Here is a 23,225-nt window from a genome sequence, read left to right on the forward strand (position 1 = left end):
AAAATTTTTCAACTTCACTTTTCGATGTAAAATCGAATTTGCAATCAAAAAGTACTTTAGTGAATTTTTGATAAAGTGCACCGTTTTCAAGTTATAACCATTTTTAGGTAACTTTTTTAAAAATAGTCGCAGTTTTTCATTTTTTAAAATTAGTGCCCATGTTTGCCCACCTTTGAAAAAAATATTTTTGAAAAGCTGAGAAATTTCTCTATATTTTGCTTTATTGAACTTTGTTTATACGACCCCTAGTTGCTGAGATATTGCCATGCAAAGGTTAAAAAACAGAAAAATTGATGTTTTCTAAGTCTCACCCAAACAACCCACCATTTTCTAATGTCGATATCTCAGCAACTAATGGTCCGATTTACAATGTTAAAACATGAAACATTCGTGAAATTTTCCGATCTTTTCGAAAAAAATATTTTCAAAATTTTAAAATCAAGACTAACATTTCAAACGGGCCAAACATTCAATATTAAGGCCATTTGAGATGTTAGTCTTGATTTTAAAATTTTGAAAATATTTTTTTCGAAAAGATCGAAAAATTTCACGAATGTTTCATGTTTTAACATTGTAAATCGGACCTTTAGTTGCTGAGATATCGACATTAGAAAATGGTGGGTTGTTTGGGTGAGACTTAGAAAACATCAATTTTCCTGTTTTTTAACCTTTGCATGGCAATATCTCAGCAACTAGGGGTCGTATAAACAAAGTTCAATAAAGCAAAATATAGAGAAATTTCTCAGCTTTTCAAAAATATTTTTTTCAAAGGTGGGCAAACATGGGCACTTATTTTAAAAAATGAAAAACTGCGACTATTTTTAAAAAAGTTACCTAAAAATGGTTATAACTTGAAAACGGTGCACTTTATCAAAAATTCACTGAAGTACTTTTTGATTGCAAATTCGATTTTACATCGAAAAGTGAAGTTGAAAAATTTTTGCGACCAAAATTTCGATTTTTTGAAAAAATCTGTATTGATTCAAAAAATCATAAATCGGTCAAAGATTTTTTGCCCATCCTGGAAATTTCTGAAAAGTTGGCATTTTATGTCCTCTAAAACATATCAAAAAATAAAAAAAATTAAAAATAGTGTTTTTTTGCAAATCAAGTTTTAGTGACAAAAAATTAAATTCAAAATCACCAAATTTTTTTTTACCGCGTATAATTTTTTTTCAGTGTAGTCCATATCCATACCTACAACTTTGCCGAAGACACCAAATCGATCAAAAAATTCCTTCAAAAAATACAGATTTTTGAATTTTCACATATCATTTTTGTATGGACAGCTGCCAAATTTGTATGGAAAATTATATGGACAAACTAATGATGCAAAATGGCTTCTTTGGGCATACCGAAGGCACCAAAAAAGTTTCAGCCGGATTAAAAAATACAAAAAAAATCGAATGACCGAAATCTCAGAGAATTGCTCCATACAATTTTGGCAGCTCTCCAATTAAAAAAGGCTATTAATATATTCAAAAATCTGTATGTTGAGAACTGATTTTCTGGTTCATTTGGTGTTTACTTTGAAAGTTGGAAGTATTGTTTAGGACTTATCATGAAAAAATAGTTATTCTCTAAAAATATATTTTTTTTTAATTTGATTTCTAAACAAATTATTCGAATTGCGCTTAAAAACCCTTTTTGGAAAATCTCATTTTTATATGTCTTAAATTTACATATTGTGAGCTGTGGCACAAGTTGGTCAACAATATTCTGCCAAAATAATTGAAAAACTTTGGAAAAAAGTCAAGAAATCGTTTTTGGCTTTATTTTTAGATGTAAGAACTAATTTGTTAATCGAAAAGTACTTTAGGCCGTTGCAAATATTTTCCAAAGTATATGTTCCTTGGAAAAAATAGAAAAAAAATAAAAAAAATTAGTAAATTGCCATAGTTTTAATATTTCAATGAAAAAAAAAAGTATTGTAAAATGCATTATACATCAGTACAGTTGTTTTTCAACTATTAGATTTAAAAAAAATAAGATGTGACGAAAAAAAATGTTTCTTGGGAATGTTTTTTTGTTGACCTGTGCATTGAAGTTTCACAAGACTTCAACATATTTTTTTTACTGTTTCAATCATGCTCAAAGTGATTATTAACACAGGGAAATATGCATTAAGCAGAAATAGCAAGTCAAATTTTATTAAAATTTTGAAGTTTTTGAAAACATTTTTTTTGCCTACTGATTTTCGACTATTCGAACTATAAAAAAAAACCCTCTTTTTCTGAAAAAAAAATCTTGATTTCAAAATCAGCGCTAACATTTGATAAGATCAAAAATAAGTTTCTAAAGGCCTTTTCAAATGTTAGGGTTGATTTGAAACAATTTTTTTTGAGGGATCAATATCATGTTTTTCGACTTTATCACTGTGACCAAATATAGGAAATTTGTGGTGAAACCTTTAGTCTACTAGTCAAATATTATTTTTTTTTATTGTGATTGATGCTGATGCTCAAGTAAGTAAAATTAATTTGTGAATTCTGTGATTCTGTCAAGTTTTAACATATTTTATATATTCTTAAGTAAACGAAAAATCTGAATTGTTTTAAATTTATTTTTTAGATTGAATACAAAGTCATCCACGATTAATTTCTAAAGCTTTGATTTTATGGAAAAAATCAAGTTTCGGAGCCTTTTTAATTTCTAGCAAAGACTAAGCAAATTAATTGCAATTTTTTCCCACCGTGCTCCCAACTTTCCAGCTAGAGAGTAAAAGGAGAAGGAAACTGTTCGAGAAAGTCAACACCCTCATAAGAGTTGGCGAGTGGAGGAAGACTCGCTCTCTCAAGGGGCTTGTCCGCGGGCACGTCAAGAAGCACATGATAGCGAGTAGTCCCAAGCCAAGCCTCGAAGATGCTTCAGACTAGTTTGGCAGTGTTGCCAGATTTAATGAATTATTATTTTTGATTTTATGTTTAAATTTTCAAGAATTGTTTGCCTATAGGACACTTTTGCGAATCAGATTAGAATTTCTCGCCACCTTTTCAAAGTCACAGTCAACGACGGGTTCGTGTTTCCTTTTTTTAATGAGGAAACAAGAAACCACTACAGAAGGCACCTTCTGGATGGAAAAGGTAAAGGATGCTGATCTGATGATGCAATAAGAGGTGCTTTTTATGTGCTTTAGTTCGCTTGCTACCATTTTTTTTCTTCGAGATTTTGAAGATATTCAAGCAAATTGAACAAATATTTAGCAAATTATTATGAGCTGGAATGTTCACAAATTTTCTTACAAAGAAAATAACTCGAAATCCTTTCGCATGCCCTTCTTGCTGAAACAAAAATCCTTTTCTTAAGAAAAACTGACACAATCCTGCCAAAAACAAAGCGCATCTCTTCGTCCCAACGGGGTACGCGCGATCATTGTTTCAACGAAAAAAAAAAAACCCACTCATTTGGCCCAAAATTTCACAATTAAATGTTTTATGCACACAGCACCGGTTTTTTTTGTCGGGCCCAACTTCCTGAAAAGAAACTGCGCTGGAATGTCTGTGCGCGCACGAAAATTTGTTGTTTTTACGAGTGCCAGGAGAGACGCAACAAAAAAAACTGGAGGAGACTTTTTCGTCGTCTGCGACGACGATGTCCTCGAAATGAGTTCCTTTCTCGTTTATTAAAAAATGTCGAACGGGAACAGCAAGAACAAAAAAAGGAAGCTTCTCAAGACACAGTACTGCTTTTGTCGTCAGCAGCCACCCGCAGCAGCAGCCATCTGGAAATGTAATGCAACGCGAAGAAAAAAGGAATTTTTGCGCTCTGTTTTTCCAACCTCCAGTTTTGGGGGAGGGTGGCACTTTTCGTGCCAGGCGGCGGGGGTGGGAAGAAAAACGGTTCACATAATTCTGTTCATTTCAATTTTGTTATCATTTGTCTGGGGCTCTTCGCAAGGTAGGTATTTTATTCATGGAGCGAGCGAGGATATGCAAAAAAGTTCCGTGACCTGCTCTTCGAGGAGGCACGGAAAGGCTCAATTTTATGAAATTGTGTGTTAAAATACAACTTTATAACATGTGCTCCAGAGTGCCCATCAAGTGGGTCTATACAAGCCAGATGACACATGTCGCCATTTTGAATTTTTTTCATGCTGAAATTTTGTGCTGGTTTAGTGCTTTTTAGTGCCCTATACCTCACATTTAGTGCCCTTATAGTTTCCATACAAATTGCCATAAAAAAATTGAAATACAAGCCAGACCACACATGTCACCATTTTGAATTCTTTTGTGCTAAAATTTAGTGCTCATTTAGTGCTATTTAGTGCCCTATTTTTGCGTTTTCAGTGCCCTATTACTCAGATTTAGTGCCCTCATAGTTTCCATACAAATTGCCATACAAAGTTCAAAAGTCAGATTTCAGATGTCGCCATTTTCAATATTTTTTCATGCTGAAATTTTGTGCTGATTTAGTGCTATTTAGTGCCCTATTACGCAGATTTAGTGCCCTCATAGTTTTCATACAAATCGCCATACATAGTTCAAAAGTCCGATTTCACATGTCGCCATTTTGAGTATTTTTTCGTGCAATGTCGCCATTATGAATATTTTTTCGTGCAAAAATTTAGTGCTCATTTAGTGCTATTTAGTGCCCTATACCTCAGATTTAGCGCCCTCATAGTTTCCATACAAATCGCCATACAAAGTTCAAAAGTCAGATTACACATGTCGCCATTTTGAATATTTTTCGTGCTCATTTTGTGCTATTTAGTGCCCTATTACTCAGATTTAGTGCACTCATAGTGTTCATACAAATCGTCATAAAAAGCTTTTCGACTAAGTGCAAGCTTCAAGCTGAAAATGATATTTTCTTAAAATTTAAACTTGATTCAACATATTTTCACACTGGAATGATTTAGTGCCTTCGACTAAGTGCAAGTATCGGGCTGAAAATGATATTTTCTTGAAATTTAAACTTGATTCAACAAATTTTCACACTGGAATGATTTAGTGCCTTCGACTAAGTGCAAGTATCGGGCTGAAAATGATATTTTCTTAAAATTTAAACATGATTCAACATATTTTCACACTGGAATGATTTAGTGCCTTCGACTAAGTGCAAGTATCGGGCTGAAAATGATATTTTCTTAAAATTTAAACTTGATTCAACATATTTTCACACTGGAATGATTTAGTGCCTTCGACTAAGTGCAACTTCTCAAATTTTGATTAGATTGCCCAACTTGTGCCCAAGAGGGCACAACATTTTTCCAACTTTTTAAAAGAGTTCCCAATAGAGCCCAACATGTGCTCATACGGGCACAACAAGTGCCCAAGAAAACCAACATGTGCCCACAAGTGCCCAGCATGGGCACCGCAGATCACAAGATTTCTTTTGTTAAAAAATCAATTTCCAACTCTCCGTGCCTCCCCCTCGAAAGATCCGGAAACGAAGGAGTGAAAAATAAACACGGTCGGACAGGGCGCGATTTATAACAAAAAGCTCGCCTTAAGAAGCAGAGCAGCAAAAAAAAAAAAAACTAATTTTCCTGCCACTCTGCGCTTGTTTGCCCCCCTTTTTGGGGCAGAGTGTGTTTAGAACTTTTTTGTTTATCCCCTGACAGAAACACTTTTTTTTGGCTCGGAGCAGGAACTGGATCTGAACTTGACTTTGACCGCGGAAGCTGTGCAAATGGGGGGAGGATGAGGAAGCTGGCCGAGAGCTTTACAGGAATCTGCTGTCCGAGCGCTGAGATACTCTGGCCCAAAGTTGAAAAGGATTTATGGATTATGGTTTTACGATTGTTTTTCACAAGGTGGGAAAGAAAGAGAGGGAGGGGAAAAATGAGATAGAGCACACTTCCAGAATGTTTTCCTGGGGTTGGGAAAAACTTTTGGCTTTTTGTGTGGATGGGAGGAGTTTGGAAAAATAGACCCAACAGACATGGACAGCCCGAAATAAGTTTGCGGGATAGTTGGAGCGTGAATGATAGTCCCCCGCTCAGTTTATAAAGTTGACTGGAGCGGGCCAGTTTGTCAATTCAGATTATTCCGGAAAATGAAACCTGGGTTATGGTTGGGAAATTTTTCAATCGGATAAACCTTTGCAAACCCATAAATTTGTGGAAATTGTTTGAGTGCCCAAGAGGGCACATCATTGTAGTACAAGTGCCCAAAAGGGCACAAAAAAGCACATCAAGTTTAAAATTGGGCACAAAAAGGGCTCAACAGTAGGCAAGTAGTGAAAAGCCCAAAAGGACATGTAAGTTACAAACAAGTGCCCAAAAGGGCACATCAATGTAATACAAGTGCCCAAAAGGGCACATTAGTGCAAAACGGTGTGAACATGCAAGAATCTGTTTCAAATTCGATAAATCTCCCACAATAATTGCATTGTTGCCTACATCGGGGCAAAACAGCTGTTTAACAAAATCATTCTCACAAAACATCAACTCAGAACAAGCTTCAACCTCGAAAAACAAAACCTTCTTCTTCTGCGCACTAAAGTCCAACCAATCCGTAAAGCTCAAGAAAATGTTCCCTATTCAGGAATGTTATCAAGAAAGCTCAAACCATAACTCCTCTTTCGTCTTGTGCACAGAAAAAAAATCATGGTAATATTACATCTGGGAAGGGGTACATCTTTTATGTCAGAAAAAAGGTGTAATTTTACCTCTGGAAATGTGTAATTTTACCACTTTTCTGGTGTAATGTCACTTTTTCAGTCTAAATTGAGGTAAAATTACATCTTAAAAGAGGTAATATTCATCCTTCCAAAATTGCAGCTTCGAAATTTACATTATTTTTTGCTGTGTGGGTAAATTTCCTGCACTGCGTCCAACTTGCAATCGGAAGAGGAAACCCGAAGCAGCACTATTGGTTTTTGAGAAATATAAACCTTGTGGAAATTGCTGGAAGAAAACCCAGCATCAACAAGAGAAAATTAATTAAACAAAACACACAGAGCACATTTCCGGTACACGTGCGTAAGTTCTTGATTATGATGGGGGCGGCGGCGGCGGCGGGTGTTTATTTCCAACTTATGTTTTCCCCCTTTTCTTGGAAGGGAAAGTAGTATCGAGTTGTAGAAAGTGTGGTTTTGCTTTATTTTCCAGGAATGTGGGGTTTCAGATGTGCGAGGGAATAAGTGTTGTGGCAGGTCGGAAGATGCCATCGATTTGTTGAATTTGTGTCGGGGAAAGCCACAGGAATGGAATTTTCCTTTTATTGTTTGTCAATAAACATTTTATGTGATTATTCCAGACATGTCTGTTTAAGTTGGTAGAGAAGGTTTTAATTTCAACTGATATTTTTTATTATAAGCTTGAGATTTACTGATTTTAGTAGTTTTAATTTAGTTGAGACATTTTTATGTCATTTCAATAGAAACTTCAACTAAAATCTTTTCTGTGGCTTGTTCTGAGCTTCAACTCTCTATTTCAAACAACTCAAAGTTTATTTTTATAAAATACCCTGACGAAGGCAGTCCCACTCCCTCTTCAAAAACACTTCATCGAAACGCAAACAAAACGTAAAACATGAACCTAAAATCAGCACCATCATCATCACCAGCTCAGCAGCAAGCAGGCAGGATGAAGTTACACGAAAGCTTTCTTTACAGCAGCGCAATTCTGCCCACTTTCGAAGCAAAACCGGAGCCGCAGCAAATTTTCAGCTTACATCAGCAGCAGGCCAAAAGTCACATCCCGACCGTTAATCATAGCCTCGCCCTCCTCTCCCCCCCTTACTTAAACTAAGACTAAGCTAGAACCATGTTTTAGTTCATTCCCCAACAGCTCTCGAGTGTGTAACTTTTCGGCATATGTGCGCATATCAGCCATCTAATAAACGCTTGGAACGTGCCATTAACTACTTCTTCCCCCCCTTTTCCAACCCTTCTCCTATCCCCACCCTTACCAAAAAAAAAAGAGGAACGATAGTTTTGACCCTTAAATTTTGGGGGGGTGGCGAGAGGAAAAGTAGCAAACTACCCCTTAGTCTAGAAAGAGAAAAAAAAAAGAAAAACACCCGGCCGGAAACGAACGACCAACCAGGACGACCGTCACAAACTGCCCCACTGGACGTATAAAAAGCACAAAACCACTTTATTGCAGGCGGCAATTGTTTTAAGTGTTCCGAGAAAGGATAATTTTCGCCACTTGTCCCCCGAGGGGGGAGGTGGTGGAAGGGGTTGGGAAAGGACCACAACTATTCGGCCTCTGGACGCGGTTGGACTTCTTGAAAAAAATTCTTTATTCATATTTTGTTTCTTGATTTCTTAATTGTCTTAGTTTTCTTAATTGTCTTAATTTTCTTAATTTTCTTAATTTTCTTAATTTTCTTAATTTTCTTAATTTTCTTAATTTTCTTAATTTTCTTAATTTTCTTAATTTTCATAATTTTCTTAATTTTCTTAATTTTCTTAATTTTCTTAATTTTCTTAATTTTCTTAATTTTCTTAATTTTCTTAACTTTCTAAATTCTCTAAATTTTCTTAATTTTCTTAATTTTATTAATTTTCCTAATTTTACTCAATTTTCTCAATTTTCTTAATTTTCTTGATTTTCTTGATTTTCTTGATTTTCTTAATTTTCTTGATTTTTTTGATTTTCTTGATTTTCTTAATTTTCTTAATTTTCTTAACTTTCTAAATTCTCTAAATTTTCTTAATTTTCTTAATTTTATTAATTTTCTTAATTTTACTCAATTTTCTCAATTTTCTTAATTTTCTTGATTTTCTTGATTTTCTCAATTTTCTTAATTTTCTTGATTTTCTTGATTTTCTTGATTTTCTTAATTTTCTTGATTTTCTTGATTTTCTTGATTTTCTTAATTTTCTTAATTTTCTTAATTTTCTTAATTTTCTTAATTTTCTTAATATTCTTAATTTTCTTAATTTTCTTAATTTTCTTAATTTTCTTAATTTTCTTAATTTTCTTAATTTTCTTAATTTTCTTAATTTTCTTAATTTTCTTAATTTTCTTAATTTTCTTAATTTTCTTAATTTTCTTAATTTTCTTAATTTTCTTAATTTTCTTAATTTTCTTAATTTTCTTAATTTTCTTAATTTTCTTAATTTTCTTAATTTTCTTAATTTTCTTAATTTTCTTAATTTTCTTAATTTTCTTAATTTTCTTAATTTTCTTAATTTTCTTAATTTTCTTAATTTTCTTAATTTTCTTAATTTTCTTAATTTTCTTAATTTTCTTAATTTTCTTAATTTTCTTAATTTTCTTAATTTTCTTAATTTTCTTAATTTTCTTAATTTTCTTAATTTTCTTAATTTTCTTAATTTTCTTAATTTTCTTAATTTTCTTAATTTTCTTAATTTTCTTAATTTTCTTAATTTTCTTAATTTTCTTAATTTTCTTAATTTTCTTAATTTTCGTAATTTTCTCAATTTTCTCAATTTTCTTAATTTTGTTTTTTTTGTTCATTTTGTTCATTTGGTTCATTTTCTTCATTTTGTTCTTTTTGTTCATTTTGTTCATTTGGTTTATTTTGTTAATTTTGTTCTTTTTGTTCATTTGGTTCATTTTGTTCATTTTGATCATTTTGCTCATTTTGTTCATTTGGTTCATTTTGTTCATTTTGTTCATTTTAAATTTAATTTTTTTTTCTCAACCCCACCTTGTCTCATTTCTCAGCCTCCCTCCCCATTTACCCGATTCCTGGGACCACCCCGGGAGGAGGCTGAAAGGCTGAAACTGTTGCAAAGAATGGCAGACTCACTCTCTCACACACACACACAATTGAGTTTAAGAGGAGATGCGACTCGACCCAGTTTGGTTCATTCCCTGGTGGATGTTCATTTATTGCACCATTAAACAGCAACATTTATGGCTTCTTTCTCTCTCTCTCTCGCTGGCCTGGCCAAGGAGCCTCCGAGTCTGGCCCGGAGGGGAAGATTCACCCTTAAGAAAAGTCCCCCCTTTTCAAGTGGTTTGGGTCAGGCTCGCTCTCTCTGGTCCTGTGATAACTTCCAGAAATTTATTCTCTGCTGCAGTGCAATTTTATCGCACTTAATCGTCCCTCTGGAGCCATCCTCGACCAAAGTGAAATTGAAGAGGTTTCGGGTTGTTTTTAATTATGATGCGGATCAATTTAGAGTGTATTGACGCAAACAAAAAATTACATCAACATTGCTGTAAATTTCAAAACTGAAACCCCCTCGTCAGACTAGACAAAAGCCCCTTTGAGCGCAAAATTTACTGCAACTTTCACACACTGTGGCCAGTTTCGTAGCCAGATGTCGCCACAATAACCCTTCTCGAGTTTCCGCCTGAAGTTATGCTTGTTCGGGGGAACCTGTGTACTACACATGCCCCGGTCCGATTCCGAGCGCTCGAAATCCATTTTTCAACCCTCGCCGAGAAGCTTTTCAGAGTGACACTTTTGAATATATATTTTCCAGGAAAGCAGGAGGGATTTTTATTCCACTTTTTTTTTGCTAGAGTGTGGCGCAAACTTTTGTGACTGCCAAAATTTATCATCGTTTTTGGTAAATGGTCCGAAAGAAACTTTTTTTTTTTCGTTCGTCCCAGCCCAATTTCGCTGTGTGTGGTGGGATGAAAACGCAGTAAATTAATCAACTTCAGCTCAGCGACGGCGACATGGCGTCGTCGTCGTCGTCGTTGTCCAAAAGTTGGTGTGGCCAGAGCCTGGACAATTACACTTTGGATTTGTCAACGTGCTGCGAGCTGAGCTGGCTTTTCACACGACTCGGTCTCGGGGAAAAAGGAAAAGTTCCAAGGATTTCCCCGGACAATGATGATGATTTGGACGACGCACACACACACACACATTTATCTCACATGTGCCAAATCTCGGACATTGTTACAATTTTCGGAACGACGTAAGCCTCCGATGAAGGCTAGCTCGACTGGCCTGTATGGAGTGGATGTCAGACTGAAAGATTCTAATTGATCATATCTGTAAGTTGACACGTGCGTTTGTGTGAGCTGACGTGGTGGCTTGGAGGCTTCCGATTGTGGCTAATCCTGACATGACAGAGTGGGATTTATGTCTTCAACGGTATTTTCGGACGGGATCTAGATTTGTCAGAGAACAGTCTGAGTAGCCTGAGTCGTCTCATACGACAATAGAATCGTGTGAAAACTGATTCGATTGTAGACTTCAGCATCAAAAATTACTTCACAAAAAAGAAAGACAAAAGAGCTCTTCTATTACGGACTTCAATGTTAAGACCCTCAAAGGTTTTCAGTGGTAATTGTTTGAAAAAAAAGATTTTTATTTTCAAAATTTTAACAATAAAAGCTATTAAAAAAATCGTTAAAAAGAAAAAAAAATATAAAATTGATTATAAAAAAAATTACAAAATTTATAAAAAAATTAAAATTATAAAATTTTGAATACTTAGAAAATTTAAAAAAATAGATTGTTTTAAGTTCAGAAAATTTAAAATGTTTACAAAATTAAGACTTTCGGGTGACTCACCACACATTACCTTCGGACACCTACAAATGAGCAAAAACTTGCAACAGAGAACACAAAAGACCCGGGGGTCGTTAAAGTGGATTGCTTTGTTTTTAGAAAATTTAGAAAATTTAGAAAATTTAGAAAATTTAGAAAATTTAGAAAATTTAGAAAATTTCGAAAATTTAGAAAATTTAGAAAATTTAGAAAATTTAGAAAATTTAGAAAATTTAGAAAATTAAGAAAATTTAAAAAATTTAGAAAATTTAGAAAATTTAGAAAATTTAAAGAATTTAGAAAATTTAGAAAATTTAGAAAATTTAGAAAATTTAGAAAATTTAGAAAATTTAGAAAATTTAGAAAATTTAGAAAATTTAGAAAATTTAGAAAATTTAGAAAATTTAGAAAATTTAAAAAAATTAGAAAATTTAGAAAATTTAAAAAATTATAAATTAAAGAAATTTAAGAAATTTTAGAAATTTTGGGAAAATTTGAAAATTTAAAAAATTTAAAGATTAAGAAAAAAAAAATTAAAAAAATGCATATTTTTGAAAATTCGCTGAATTCTACACTGAATTCACATGGTTTATGAATATGTTTTCATTGAATATTCTTTTTTTAAATATCATTTTTCGAAGAATCTCAAAAGGGGTGTTCAAAATTGCCTAAAAATCTTTAAATATTTTTTGCTTCAATAAGATCGCTACTCACATATCACAATCAGCTTCGCGTTAGCCCGGATCGCCGAGTTGAACTTGGCGGGCCCGACCTGGCACTGGTACTCGGCGTCGTCCTCGAGCGAGGCGTTCGAGATGCGCAGGTTGTAGACGCCCTGGGTCCGGTCACCGAGCACCGAGTACCGCGGGTAGCCCGGTATCGTTTGGGAAAACCCTGAGAATTATAATTAAGGTCATTTTTATGAAGAAAACTTCAATTTGGTCGCACAACTTACCCAGGGCGAATCCGTCCTTGGTCCACTGGACCGCGCCCATCAGGTTCTGGATTTCGCATCGCAGCAACGCCTCGGAACCTTCCAGAACCTGGAGGTCGCGGGGTTGTACCCGGAATCGCTGCTGCTGGGCCGCTATCACGAGCGCCGGAAGGACTGAAAGTGAGAGAAAGAATAGGATTGATTTTAATTGATGTTGAAACAATGCAATAAACGTGAAACATTACAATGCATTTATTGTGACATTGTTCTAAATTCATCAATTCGATACCACAAGCTAGTATTCGTGGTATCGGATTTCAAATGCACCACAACAATGATGATGACTGATCGTAACAGTTTCATGATAAAAATGTATTGTTTGATTCCCGATGGCCACAACTTGTAATGAGTAATTCTCGCTGAAAGTGGACCACTATTTACACAAGGTGCTCAAAAATCAAAAGCAATGTACTTTTCCAATAGCCCCCACCAAGTTATGAACGAAACCATGTTTGGTTGGTTGAATTTGTCCTCACCTCGGCGCCACGAAGCTTAAACATTTTTTTTAATTGGTAATTTTTTGACTTAGGCGCGCCAACAAAATTGCTAATAACTTTGCAAAACTTCAACGAACCCTTGATGTTTAGGGGTGTTTTGGAAAGGAAATGGCCAAAGCTTTCGAATGAACTTGTCAGAAAAATACAGTTCCATACATTTTTTAGCCACAAAACACCAATGTATTTTTAAAAGTCATTTTTGAAGGCCGGCGCCCCGCTTTATCGAAAAACTGACAAATCCATTCGAAAGCTGAGACGATTTCACATAAAGGACCAATAAATCTAAGGTGTATGTTCCTCCTATCTTTTTTAATCTAATTTTGATTCTGCGAGCACAGCGCTCCGTTCGCATTTCGGGCACCCAAAATGTTGCAATTTGCTTGCCCCATTTTAAGGTTTTGTCAAAAAATGTAGGTGCTCACTTTTTAAATGATAGTTTATTGTCCAAGGATCGAAATGCACTTTCGATAATTTACCAATATTTATGTTTTTGGGTTCTTCCAGGCAATTTAATATCGAAAAATGGTTTTTTTATTGCTTTTTTTTGTAAAATGCTCACTTACAATTGAGTGGACTTTTTTTCAACTAATGATTGTAGCATGTAGGGAATTTCACTACGAACATTTTTCTCTAAAGAAAACGTTATTTCGATACTCCAGTGCCAAGATATTTTAGTTTTAGTGAGAAAAAAAAGTGCCAATTTTACAAATTTCTCAGAATTAACAAGCACGGCCTATTGTTTACATGCGAAATATGTTTTGGAGGCCAGAGTATGGTTTCTTATAGTTATTTTGGTCGGTGAATTCGGATCTGGAATCAAATTTAAGATAAACAGTGAACAGTGATATTTTAGCCACGCTCAAATATAATTTGCGTGTATTCCCCATAGCCACTTGGGGATCGGCAGCTGAAGCCGCTAACCACCGCGCCACGAGGCCTCTCAAAACAATCAGAAGTTGAAAAAAACAATCTCCATAAAAAAAACCGTGAGTGAAATATCGATTAAAGGTGAGCGAAAGATGAAATATGACCGAATTCACTAGCGATAAAAATTACAGCATATTACCGCAAATACCTTTTGGGCGTGGCTCCAAATTTAACTGTTAATCTTAAATTTGATTCCAGATCCGAATTCACCGACCAAAATAACTATAAGAAACCATACTCTGGCCTCCAAAACATATTTCGCATGTAAACAATAGGCCGTGCTTGTTAATTCTGAGAAATTTGTAAAATTGGCACTTTTTTTTCTCACTAAAACTAAAATATCTTGGCACTGGAGTATCGAAATAACGTTTTCTTTAGAGAAAAATGTTCGTAGTGAAATTCCCCACATGCTACAATCATTAGTTCTACTGAAAAAATAGTCCACCCAATTGAAAGTGAGCATTTTACATAAAAGAAGGAAAAAAACTACAATTTTTCGACATTAAATTGCCTGGAAGAACCCAAAAACATAAATATTGGTCAATTATCGATAGTGCATTTTGATCCTTGGACAATAAACTATCATTTAAAAAGTGAGCACCTATATTTTTTGACAAAACCTTAAAATGGGGCAAGCAAATTGCAACATTTTGGGCGCCCGAAATGCGAACGGAGCGCTGCGCTCGCAGAATCAAAATTAGATTAAAAAAGATAGGAGGAACATACACCTTAGATTTATTGGTCCTTTATGTAAAATCGTCTCAGCTTTCGAATGGATTTGTCAGTTTTTCGATAAAGCGGGGCGCCGGCCTTTAAAAATGACTTTTAAAAATACATTGGTGTTTTGTGGCTGAAAAATGTATGGAACGGTATTTTTCTGACAAGTTCATTCGAAAGCTCTGCTCATTTCCTTTCCAAAACACCCCTAAACATCAAGGGCTCGTAAAAGTTTTGCAAAGTTATTAGCAATTTTGTAGGCGCGCCTAAGTCAAAAAATTACCAATTAAAAAAAATGTTTTAGCTTCGTGGCGCCGAGGTGAGGACAAATTCAACCAACCAAACATGGTTTCGTTCATAACTTGGTGGGGGCTATTGGAAAAGTACATTGCTTTTGATTTTTGAGCACCTTGTGTAAATAGTGGTCCACTTTCAGCGAGAATTACTCAATGTAAAGCGGTTTTCTGTGGAAAACCTCTGTCCACAGACCATTGTTTAGAATTTAATGAAAGTGGTTTGAATTCAATCAAGGCTGAACTAAATTAATTGCTGCTATTGAAACCCTAAAAATTTGAACTCATCTTCAAAAAAAAACACTCAATTTCCTCCCCCACCAAGAACACATTCTAAAACACCAATAAAACAACTGAATTACACGTGGCTGATCCGGGTTTTCGGCGGTGGCGGCGCCAGCCACTTTCCGTTTTCTTGGCTAAACACGACAGCCAATTAGTACGAGTGCTGCCGAGTTGAAATTTTCATCGAGCCATCATCATGGGGCAAAGACAGCTCACAATGGGTGGGAGAAGAAGACGAATTAAGAGCAGGATGTTTTACGAGGTTTTCCACAAGTATGAACAAGACTGAAAGTATGGTGGAAGAAGAGTTGAACTGTGTTTAAATTTTGGTTAAAATATAAATTTTAAAAGCTGAACACTATTGAAGACCTTATCTTTAAATGAACAAAGAAATTCTGCTAATTTCCCAGCCAGAACAGATTTTTAACTAAAATTAAAGTAACTAACCAGCATCCTGCTAACCTATTGCCAGGCATAATCTGAAAGCTCAGTTTATCCCACAACCCCCGCTCAAATCTCAGAGCAGCGCAGCAAACTTTTCCCATTTCGCACTGCGAATCGATGAATTTTTAACCAACTTCCCAAATCGAATACACGAACTGTTCCGCCCAGCCCAACCCAGAGCTCAGCTGACCAATCCCAGCTATTCTCGACGACGCGCAAAGCAATTATTCATCCCCATGACCCGGGGACGGCGACGATCGGTCCCTCGGACGACCATCTGGTCCGGATTCCGGATTCGAGATTCAGAGCGCAAAAAAAAACACAGTCCTCGAACAAAGCGCAAATCAAATCAAGCTTAAAACGCCCACGGATTCTTAGATGGTTTTGCTTTTATAGATGAGCTTAACCCCCCCTCCCCACCCCCCGTTCCGGGGGGGGGAGCAACTCCCTTCAGGTATAATCTGTGCAATTTAAATTTTTCAAAGCTCTTCCCGGGGAAGAGTGCTCAACTCAGCGAGTCCATCTGTTTGGGTGGGGATTTCCCCTCTAATCGAATATTCAATTACGATTGTGGCCGTCCGAGCTCTCCACAGCAGAGTGACGGAACTCTCGTCAACAGCTTGGCATCGCGCAATAATGAACCACCATCCGTCTCCACAAAATCGCCCCGCTCACTAAAATTGAAATCCGCGGACTCATTTGCATGTTAGTTTCAAATCGATTGCTTTCTAAACTCGATTTAATTGATTTCGATTCGAGCTCGCTCCGTAACGATATCCAAACAAGGATGAAAGGTGTAACCCCCTTAAAAGTTCGACCAAAGCCAACAATGCAAGGACAGTTTAGCAGCCCCTAAATTACACCCCCCTTCTAAACCAAACCCACATGTTTTAAAAGTAAAGCTTTTGTCGCACCGTGTGTAAGTGTGAGTGTGGACAAAGTGATGTCCGGAGTCGTAAAGCTGGTAATGTTGGACAAACACAAGTGCTTTTGCTGCTGTGGCCACACGTGGTCCACCCTCTTTTTTGAGGAAAGTGGACTTTTCACAACCTGCTTTCTCTGTGCTCATGCTACGGGGGTTTGATGTTTGCTTTGAATTAAACTCTCGTAAATTAGGATTGTTTCCTTGCCTTTGTGTGGGCGGTTTTGTAACCTGTGTGGCTTTGCGGGAGGACCAAGCTGGAATTAAATTTATTTCGGGATCCATTGAAAAGCTAGTTAGGCCTACATTTACTTAAATTTGTTTAAACATTTCCATTTGAAATTTTCCTTTTCGAACTAATTTTACCACAAATTTCATTTAAAGTTTTGATATCACATCTTTGGAAGAAATGAGTTAAAAATCGTAGCAAAAAATGGTTTCAAGTCATCTTCTATACAAAAATGTTATTTATTTTGAAAAAAAAAATGATAATTATTTGGAAATATCCGAATAATTGAGTATAAATAATTCAAGCAATAAATGATTTACGAATAGCTTTTTAAATTTGTAATTTAGTAAAAAGTAAATCTTTCCTTGTTCCTGAGGTGAACACCCGTGAAGAGTATCGGGGCCGGCATTTATAAAGCGGATTCAGTGACATCAACTTAATGTTAACATTCCATAGGTTGTCTTCCTAAGGTGTCTTAATAAGGTCCAGTTTGTGACGATACACTACATTTCCTTTACTGAGCAATCGAATCAAGAAGGGAAAAGATCACCAGTTGTGTTGGTTCGAGCCGGGATTTTAACCCCGATCTACCGCTTACGAGGCGGAAGCGTTACCACTGGGCTACGTGGCTCGGTCATTATTAATTAGTGACGAGAGCTATTTTAACAGGTTCATAAGGTAACTTTAGGATAAAGAATGAGTATTTTTTTAAATCAAGCAGTTGTTGTTTTCAAGTAAAATAATGTACTAATCTAATCTAATCTAATCGAACACAAGCGCAGCCAGTCCGAAGAAAGCATCCTGGAAGAACTTGCGGTTAGATTACGCCTCAAGTCCTTTCTTGTCTATATTAATAATTGCAGTACATCCGAGTAACCCCAAAAATGTACAGCAAAAATTAAAGCGGCCAGGCCTACTGCGTTGCCTTAACCGCAGAGACAGATTCGGTGAACGGATCACATTTCACAGAATCAACAGGGGAGGAAGGAGGCGTGGACATACCGTACCAAACGCTCCGAATCAGTTAGGTGTGGTGTGTAAGTGTAAATTGGCAAATAATTATATTTTTAGGAGGGAAGTGGAATTGGGCAATCCAAGTTGGGGAAAATGGGAATTGGGAAAGGGATAATGAGGAAGGGATAGAAGGGTTATTTAATTTATAATATCATAATATAAGGGAATATAATGATTTAACAACTTATGATGGAAAGCTCTCACCAAGAAACAGCAAATCTTTAACATAAAGCTCAAATCTTCAAAAGACGCCGCGAGGCGGTATCCCGATCGTCAGATTCCAGGTTCTTCTCAGGAGACAGGCCGATCGTTTGACGTGAACACTTTCACTTTTGCACTGAGTATGTCCGCTCCCAACCAATATTTCCCCATGGTTCGGTGGTTCTAACAAAGAAGTTGCACTTAAAACTGTAGAAAATCTTATCACAAGAAAATGTGAAATGACAACTTTTAAATTCTCTAGAAGCATTTCCGTTTTCAAGTAAAATAATGTACATCTTTAAACTGATTTTTTATTAATTGAGTAAAATATATATAACCCAAAACTGTATGCCCTTAAACTTCCAAACAATTTGAATACTAGAAAAAAAAAGCAAAAAAAAAAATAGAACAAAAGTAAACATGCACTGCCTAATTTTATTCGTATTTTTATTTTTCTCATTTTCAGGACATCATTTTAAGCATTTTTGTTCTTCTTTTTTCATATGTTCTTAACATTTTGATATAAATATCTCTAGTATATCATCTTATCTTTTGTTTACTTGCCGTTTTTCATAATTTTCCAGTAACTTTTTCGATTTTAAAGATCTTTTTTCACATTTTTTTTAAACAAACTTAAATTATAAGGTTTTAAGTCACTACAAAGTGTTTCAAAGCCAACTCTGAAATATAACATAAAACATATTGCATATTTATTTTGACATGAAAAGTATCAGCCAATGTGAACTTCTGAAAAACCTTTTAATTCAAAACATTGGCAAAGTCACCTGAAACAATAAAAATCGTCAAACTTAAGATACTCTGAAAAAATTGGGAATTCTACTTTCTAAAGCTTAAAGTAAAAATTGGATAACAAAAATAATTATTGGCAAACTTTAAAAAAAAAATCGCCAAAAATCCATTTTCAACCAATTTTTGATCTTTAAAACACATTGGAAAGAAGAACTCTAAAAATTTTAGAATTTATTTGGGTTAGAAGTTTGACTTGTTTTATGTTACTTTGCCAATGTTGCTGTGTTTTTAACTAACATTTCCTATAGTTTAAGCAAAAAGAAGTATGTAGTAATTTTTGTAGTGTCCCAGACTATGCATCTACGCATTTTTTTTACAATTTAAATGATGATGGTGCCATTCTATCGCAGAAAATGTGAAAACATGCAAAAAAATGAAAAAGTGACTGTAAAAACGTGGAAAAATTATATAGGCAAAATGTAATTATATTAGGTGGTAGAATAGGCCGAATACTACCAAAAACAAAAATAAACTGAACAAGATAAGTGCAAATTAAAATACTAAAAATAAAACAAGAAAAACATAAAACAAGAGACGTAAAGTTTTTCGTAGAACAAAAGTTGCTCAAAATGACCTCCTAAACAAGGGAAAAATAAAAATTTTCGAAAAAAAATTGGCAGTAGAGGGTTAAATTGAATAAAACTTCTAACCACTTAAATACGATTCACTCAAAAATCAAAATCTAGAGTTTTTTTTGAAAATGTCCAATAAACAAAAAAAAATTTTTTCTGATTTTTGAGTGTTTGTAATATTCTTTGACTCAAAGCGGTTTTAAAAACTCCCAATAAGCAAAACATAAAAATTTTGTTTATAGGACCTTAAAAAACCAGCAATGTTCTACAAAAAATAAAATCTGCTCTCAATTAAACATTATTATTCAATTATTTTTCTCAAAATACAAATTTCAAGTAGCTATATTTTTTTTTGTTAAAAATACAATTTCAAAAAACAACAAAAAACGAAAAGTAAAACAAAATCGAACAAATGGAAGTTCTATTAAAAAGCTAGAAATTATTTGAACAAATAGAATAAATCAATAGTAATTTTTTATTACTGCATTACTGAACGCGAAACCATAATTTTTTTAAAGTATTTTGATATTGAACACAGCAAATTTATTTATTATTATTTCAAATGAACAATGTAAATTTAAAGTAATTTAAAAGACGTCGTAAAAGTAATAATCAAAAGCAAAATCTTAATATATTTTTTTCACATACATAAAACTTTTTAACAACCCTTTTAAATGATAAATGATCGTAATGATTGCTAAACATAACATGTTTGATGATTTGACTTTCCCGATGATAAAATGTTTTATTTTTAATGCGTTTTTTTATTCAGCCTATTTTTATTTTTGTAACCATTTATAGTTGTTTTCTTAAAAAAAATGGTGAAATTAAACACATTGCTGCTTAATTTATTTAAGCTACTTTCATTTGCAAAGGTCATATAAGCATAAGAAATTTCATATCTTAGGCCGTTGCAAATCATTTTCAAAGTTTATGTACCCCCCCCCCCCCCCCCCCTTCAAAATCGTTCCGAAAAGTCAGGCGGCAAATTTGTTTTTTTTTTCAAAAACTTTAAAAATTTTATGGAAAGAGAATTGTAATCAACTGAAAACAATCTAAAATGCATTTTCTTGCGTTTAAAAACATATTTTGCATGTCTGGGATCGATCAAAAATATTGTGAATTTTTGTGAAATTCCGTTGTACAGTATTGCGAAAAGTTTTTTTTTCGGCGAAAACAAAAATTTCGTCAATACTTAGTTATTTTGAAAACTGATGTTTGCAAGACAACTGGGCATGTGAAAAATGCATTTTAAAACACTTTGCTCATTCAAATGTCAATATAGTTAAAAAAAATCATTCATTTTTATTTTCAAATTAGGCCGTTGCAAATATTTTTCAAAGTTTATGTCGCCCCCTCCCCTTCAAAATCGGTCTGAAAAATCAGGGGGCCAAAAAAATATTTTTTCAAAAAAATTCAAAATTTCAAAGGAAATAGAAGTCAAACCAACTGAAAACAATTAGAAATGCATTTTTCTGCATACAAAATCATGTTTAGCATGTCTTGGATCGATCAAAAATATTTTAATTTTTTGTAAAAATCCAATGTACAGCACCGCAAAAAGTTTTTTTTCGGCGAAAAAAAAAATCTCTTCAATACTTTCATATTTGGAACACTAATGATTGCAAAAAAACTGGGCAGGTGTAAAATGCATTTTAAAACACTTTTTTCATTCAAATGTTGAAACCATGGCTTGTAATTTCAATTTTTATTTTTTTTTATTTTGTTGCAAATATCCCCCCCCCCTCGACCCCGACCAGAGTCGAGGGCCTTAATTGAAAACAATCTAAAACTCATTTTTCTCCATTGATAATCATATTTAGCTAGTTCGGGCTGGATTAAAAATATTTTTAATTTTTATGAAATTCCAATGTAAGGCACTGCAAACATTTTTTTTTGCAAAAAAAAAAAACATCAATATTTAGGTATTTTGGAAATTAATGATTGCAAAGCAACTGGACAGGTGTATAATGCATTTTTATACAGTTTTTTATTCAAATTTTGAAACCGTGGCTCGCAAATTGAATTTTTATTTTTTATTTTTACGGCCTAATTATGATAAGCGTTTTTTTTTTTTTCTAAAGTTTGTTAAAGTTGATTGATAACAAAAACACAAGTTTTTGAGTAAAATTTTCAGTATTGATTTTTTTTTGTATCAATTTTAACAATCGTGTTAAATTTATTGAACATGATTACGATTGTGCATCTCATTCCTGTGTGTTTGATTTTTAAGCAAGTCTTGATGATTTGCGAAATTTTCGTATGCCACACTGCTTTTCAATACAGTCCTTATTAAATATTAAAACTTCGAAATACAAAAAAATTAATACACTATTTAGAAACAACGTATTCCCAACAACACTGTTGTTTTCAAATCAATTCCTATATTTCCACCTTAACAAAAAAAAAACATCAACCCCCCTGAAAATGTCCTGCATGATTTCATCCCATCCAGTTCCAGGACGTCCCAATTAACCGCCAAAAACCCTCGCAAGGCACGCAGAAAAAGGACCTCGCAGCTCAATTTCAGATAACGAAAACAAACGATTTCCTTCCCCAAAATAAACTTTTCCAACCTCACGCTTGCTCCTTATTATAGGGGTTTTCCATAAAATACGTGGTTGAAATTTTTGGCAGAAAAAGGTTTGAAACCTCGATTAGATCAATTAGAAAATCTCAAAAAATATTGAAGAAACGTAATTCATGGACGACCCCCAAACCAATACGCTTGAACTTTGTTTGGGGCAGTGAATCCGTTCGAGAGAACGGGGGATGGAGACAAAAAAGCTCCATTAATATGTAAAGGGGCAGCCCAATAACCCCGCCCACAATCACACACACACACACATGCAACGAGGCAGCTCAAGCAGACAAGTGACTTTTTGCGATTCGATTTTTTTTTCCCTGCTGCTAGGGGTTTAAACTTTATTATTCACACACTCGTGCAAGCTGAAATTGTGTGTGTGTTTGAATGTGTTGCAACGGAGCAAGTTGGTTGGAATTCAATTAAAAAAGTTTACACCAGTTTTCACCCGAACTGGACGAGCGCGCGCGGAGAGGTATTTTCATCCAATTTTCAGGGAAAATTTCTCCGTTTGGAGAAACGTGAAAAAAAGTCCGTATTTCGAGACCAGGTAATGGACCACTGCTGCAATGGGTATAGAGAGAGAGAGGAGAAAAAATGGCAAACTTTTGCAACTAGTTGAGAGCTGTGCACAAGCCAATTAAAACCACTTAAGGGAATTCCTGATCTCGTTTGCTCTTTGGCGAGTTTTTTTTACCAGTTTGTCAGTTTGGTTTTAAGTTGTGTTTTTACAAAAACAGATCTCATTGATTCTCCACTCGAAATAATTTATAGTCTCCAAATGTCACTCATAAAATTAAATTGGAAAACTGGGACATTCAACCCAACATTCAGTTCGTACATTTTTGATCCGTAATCACACAATCGCAATATTCCTCACAAAGTAATGACACATCGATGAGTTCCGACTGCATAATCACATTGCACACAATTTCCACATAAAAAAGAGACACTCACTTCAGGCTGATCATTTGCATCACATGCATAATACTTTGCAATTATCAAACACAGCCGGGGTGCTTTCATTTTAGTAGAGCGATATTCGTTTGATAGTGATACGGCTGAGCCTACAAATCGGAACATCAAAATGGAAATCGTTTCCCCAGAGGCTCTCATCATTTTCACACTATCACCGGTGAAAACTAGTTGGCACACCCTATTTTAATAGGGTTCCTGTTTCGCTGTCAGAAGCACTCCCGTGTCGCGATAAGGGAGTTCACTCTGGGCTGTAGCTGCAGCACACCAGCAATTATACTGCTGCTGCTGTCTGGCTGGTATAATCATAATGAAAACGACCACGCCGCGAAAGAATCATAATCCCGGCATAATAACTATGCTGGCTGGTTGGTTGGATGCAGTTAGGG

The 23,225-nt window shown here is 34.8% G+C and overlaps 1 protein-coding gene across 6 annotated transcripts in view; it reads right to left on the reverse strand.

The window, feature by feature from the left end:
• LOC120432641 (nephrin) overlaps nt 1-23,225 on the reverse strand; it is a 413,331-nt gene that overhangs the window by 175,929 nt on the left and 214,177 nt on the right. For all 6 annotated transcript variants that reach the window (XM_039597887.2, XM_039597888.2, XM_039597886.2 and 3 more), the window contains exons 3-4: nt 12,328-12,480; nt 12,087-12,266 (exon numbers count right to left, since the gene is read on the reverse strand). In XM_039597887.2, coding sequence (XP_039453821.1) covers nt 12,087-12,266; nt 12,328-12,480 — 333 coding nt within the window. The remainder of the gene's footprint in view (nt 1-12,086; nt 12,267-12,327; nt 12,481-23,225) is intronic.

Source organism: Culex pipiens, chromosome 2 (assembly GCF_016801865.2).
Source record: "Culex pipiens pallens isolate TS chromosome 2, TS_CPP_V2, whole genome shotgun sequence".
NCBI classification, from domain to species: Eukaryota; Metazoa; Arthropoda; class Insecta; order Diptera; family Culicidae; genus Culex; species Culex pipiens.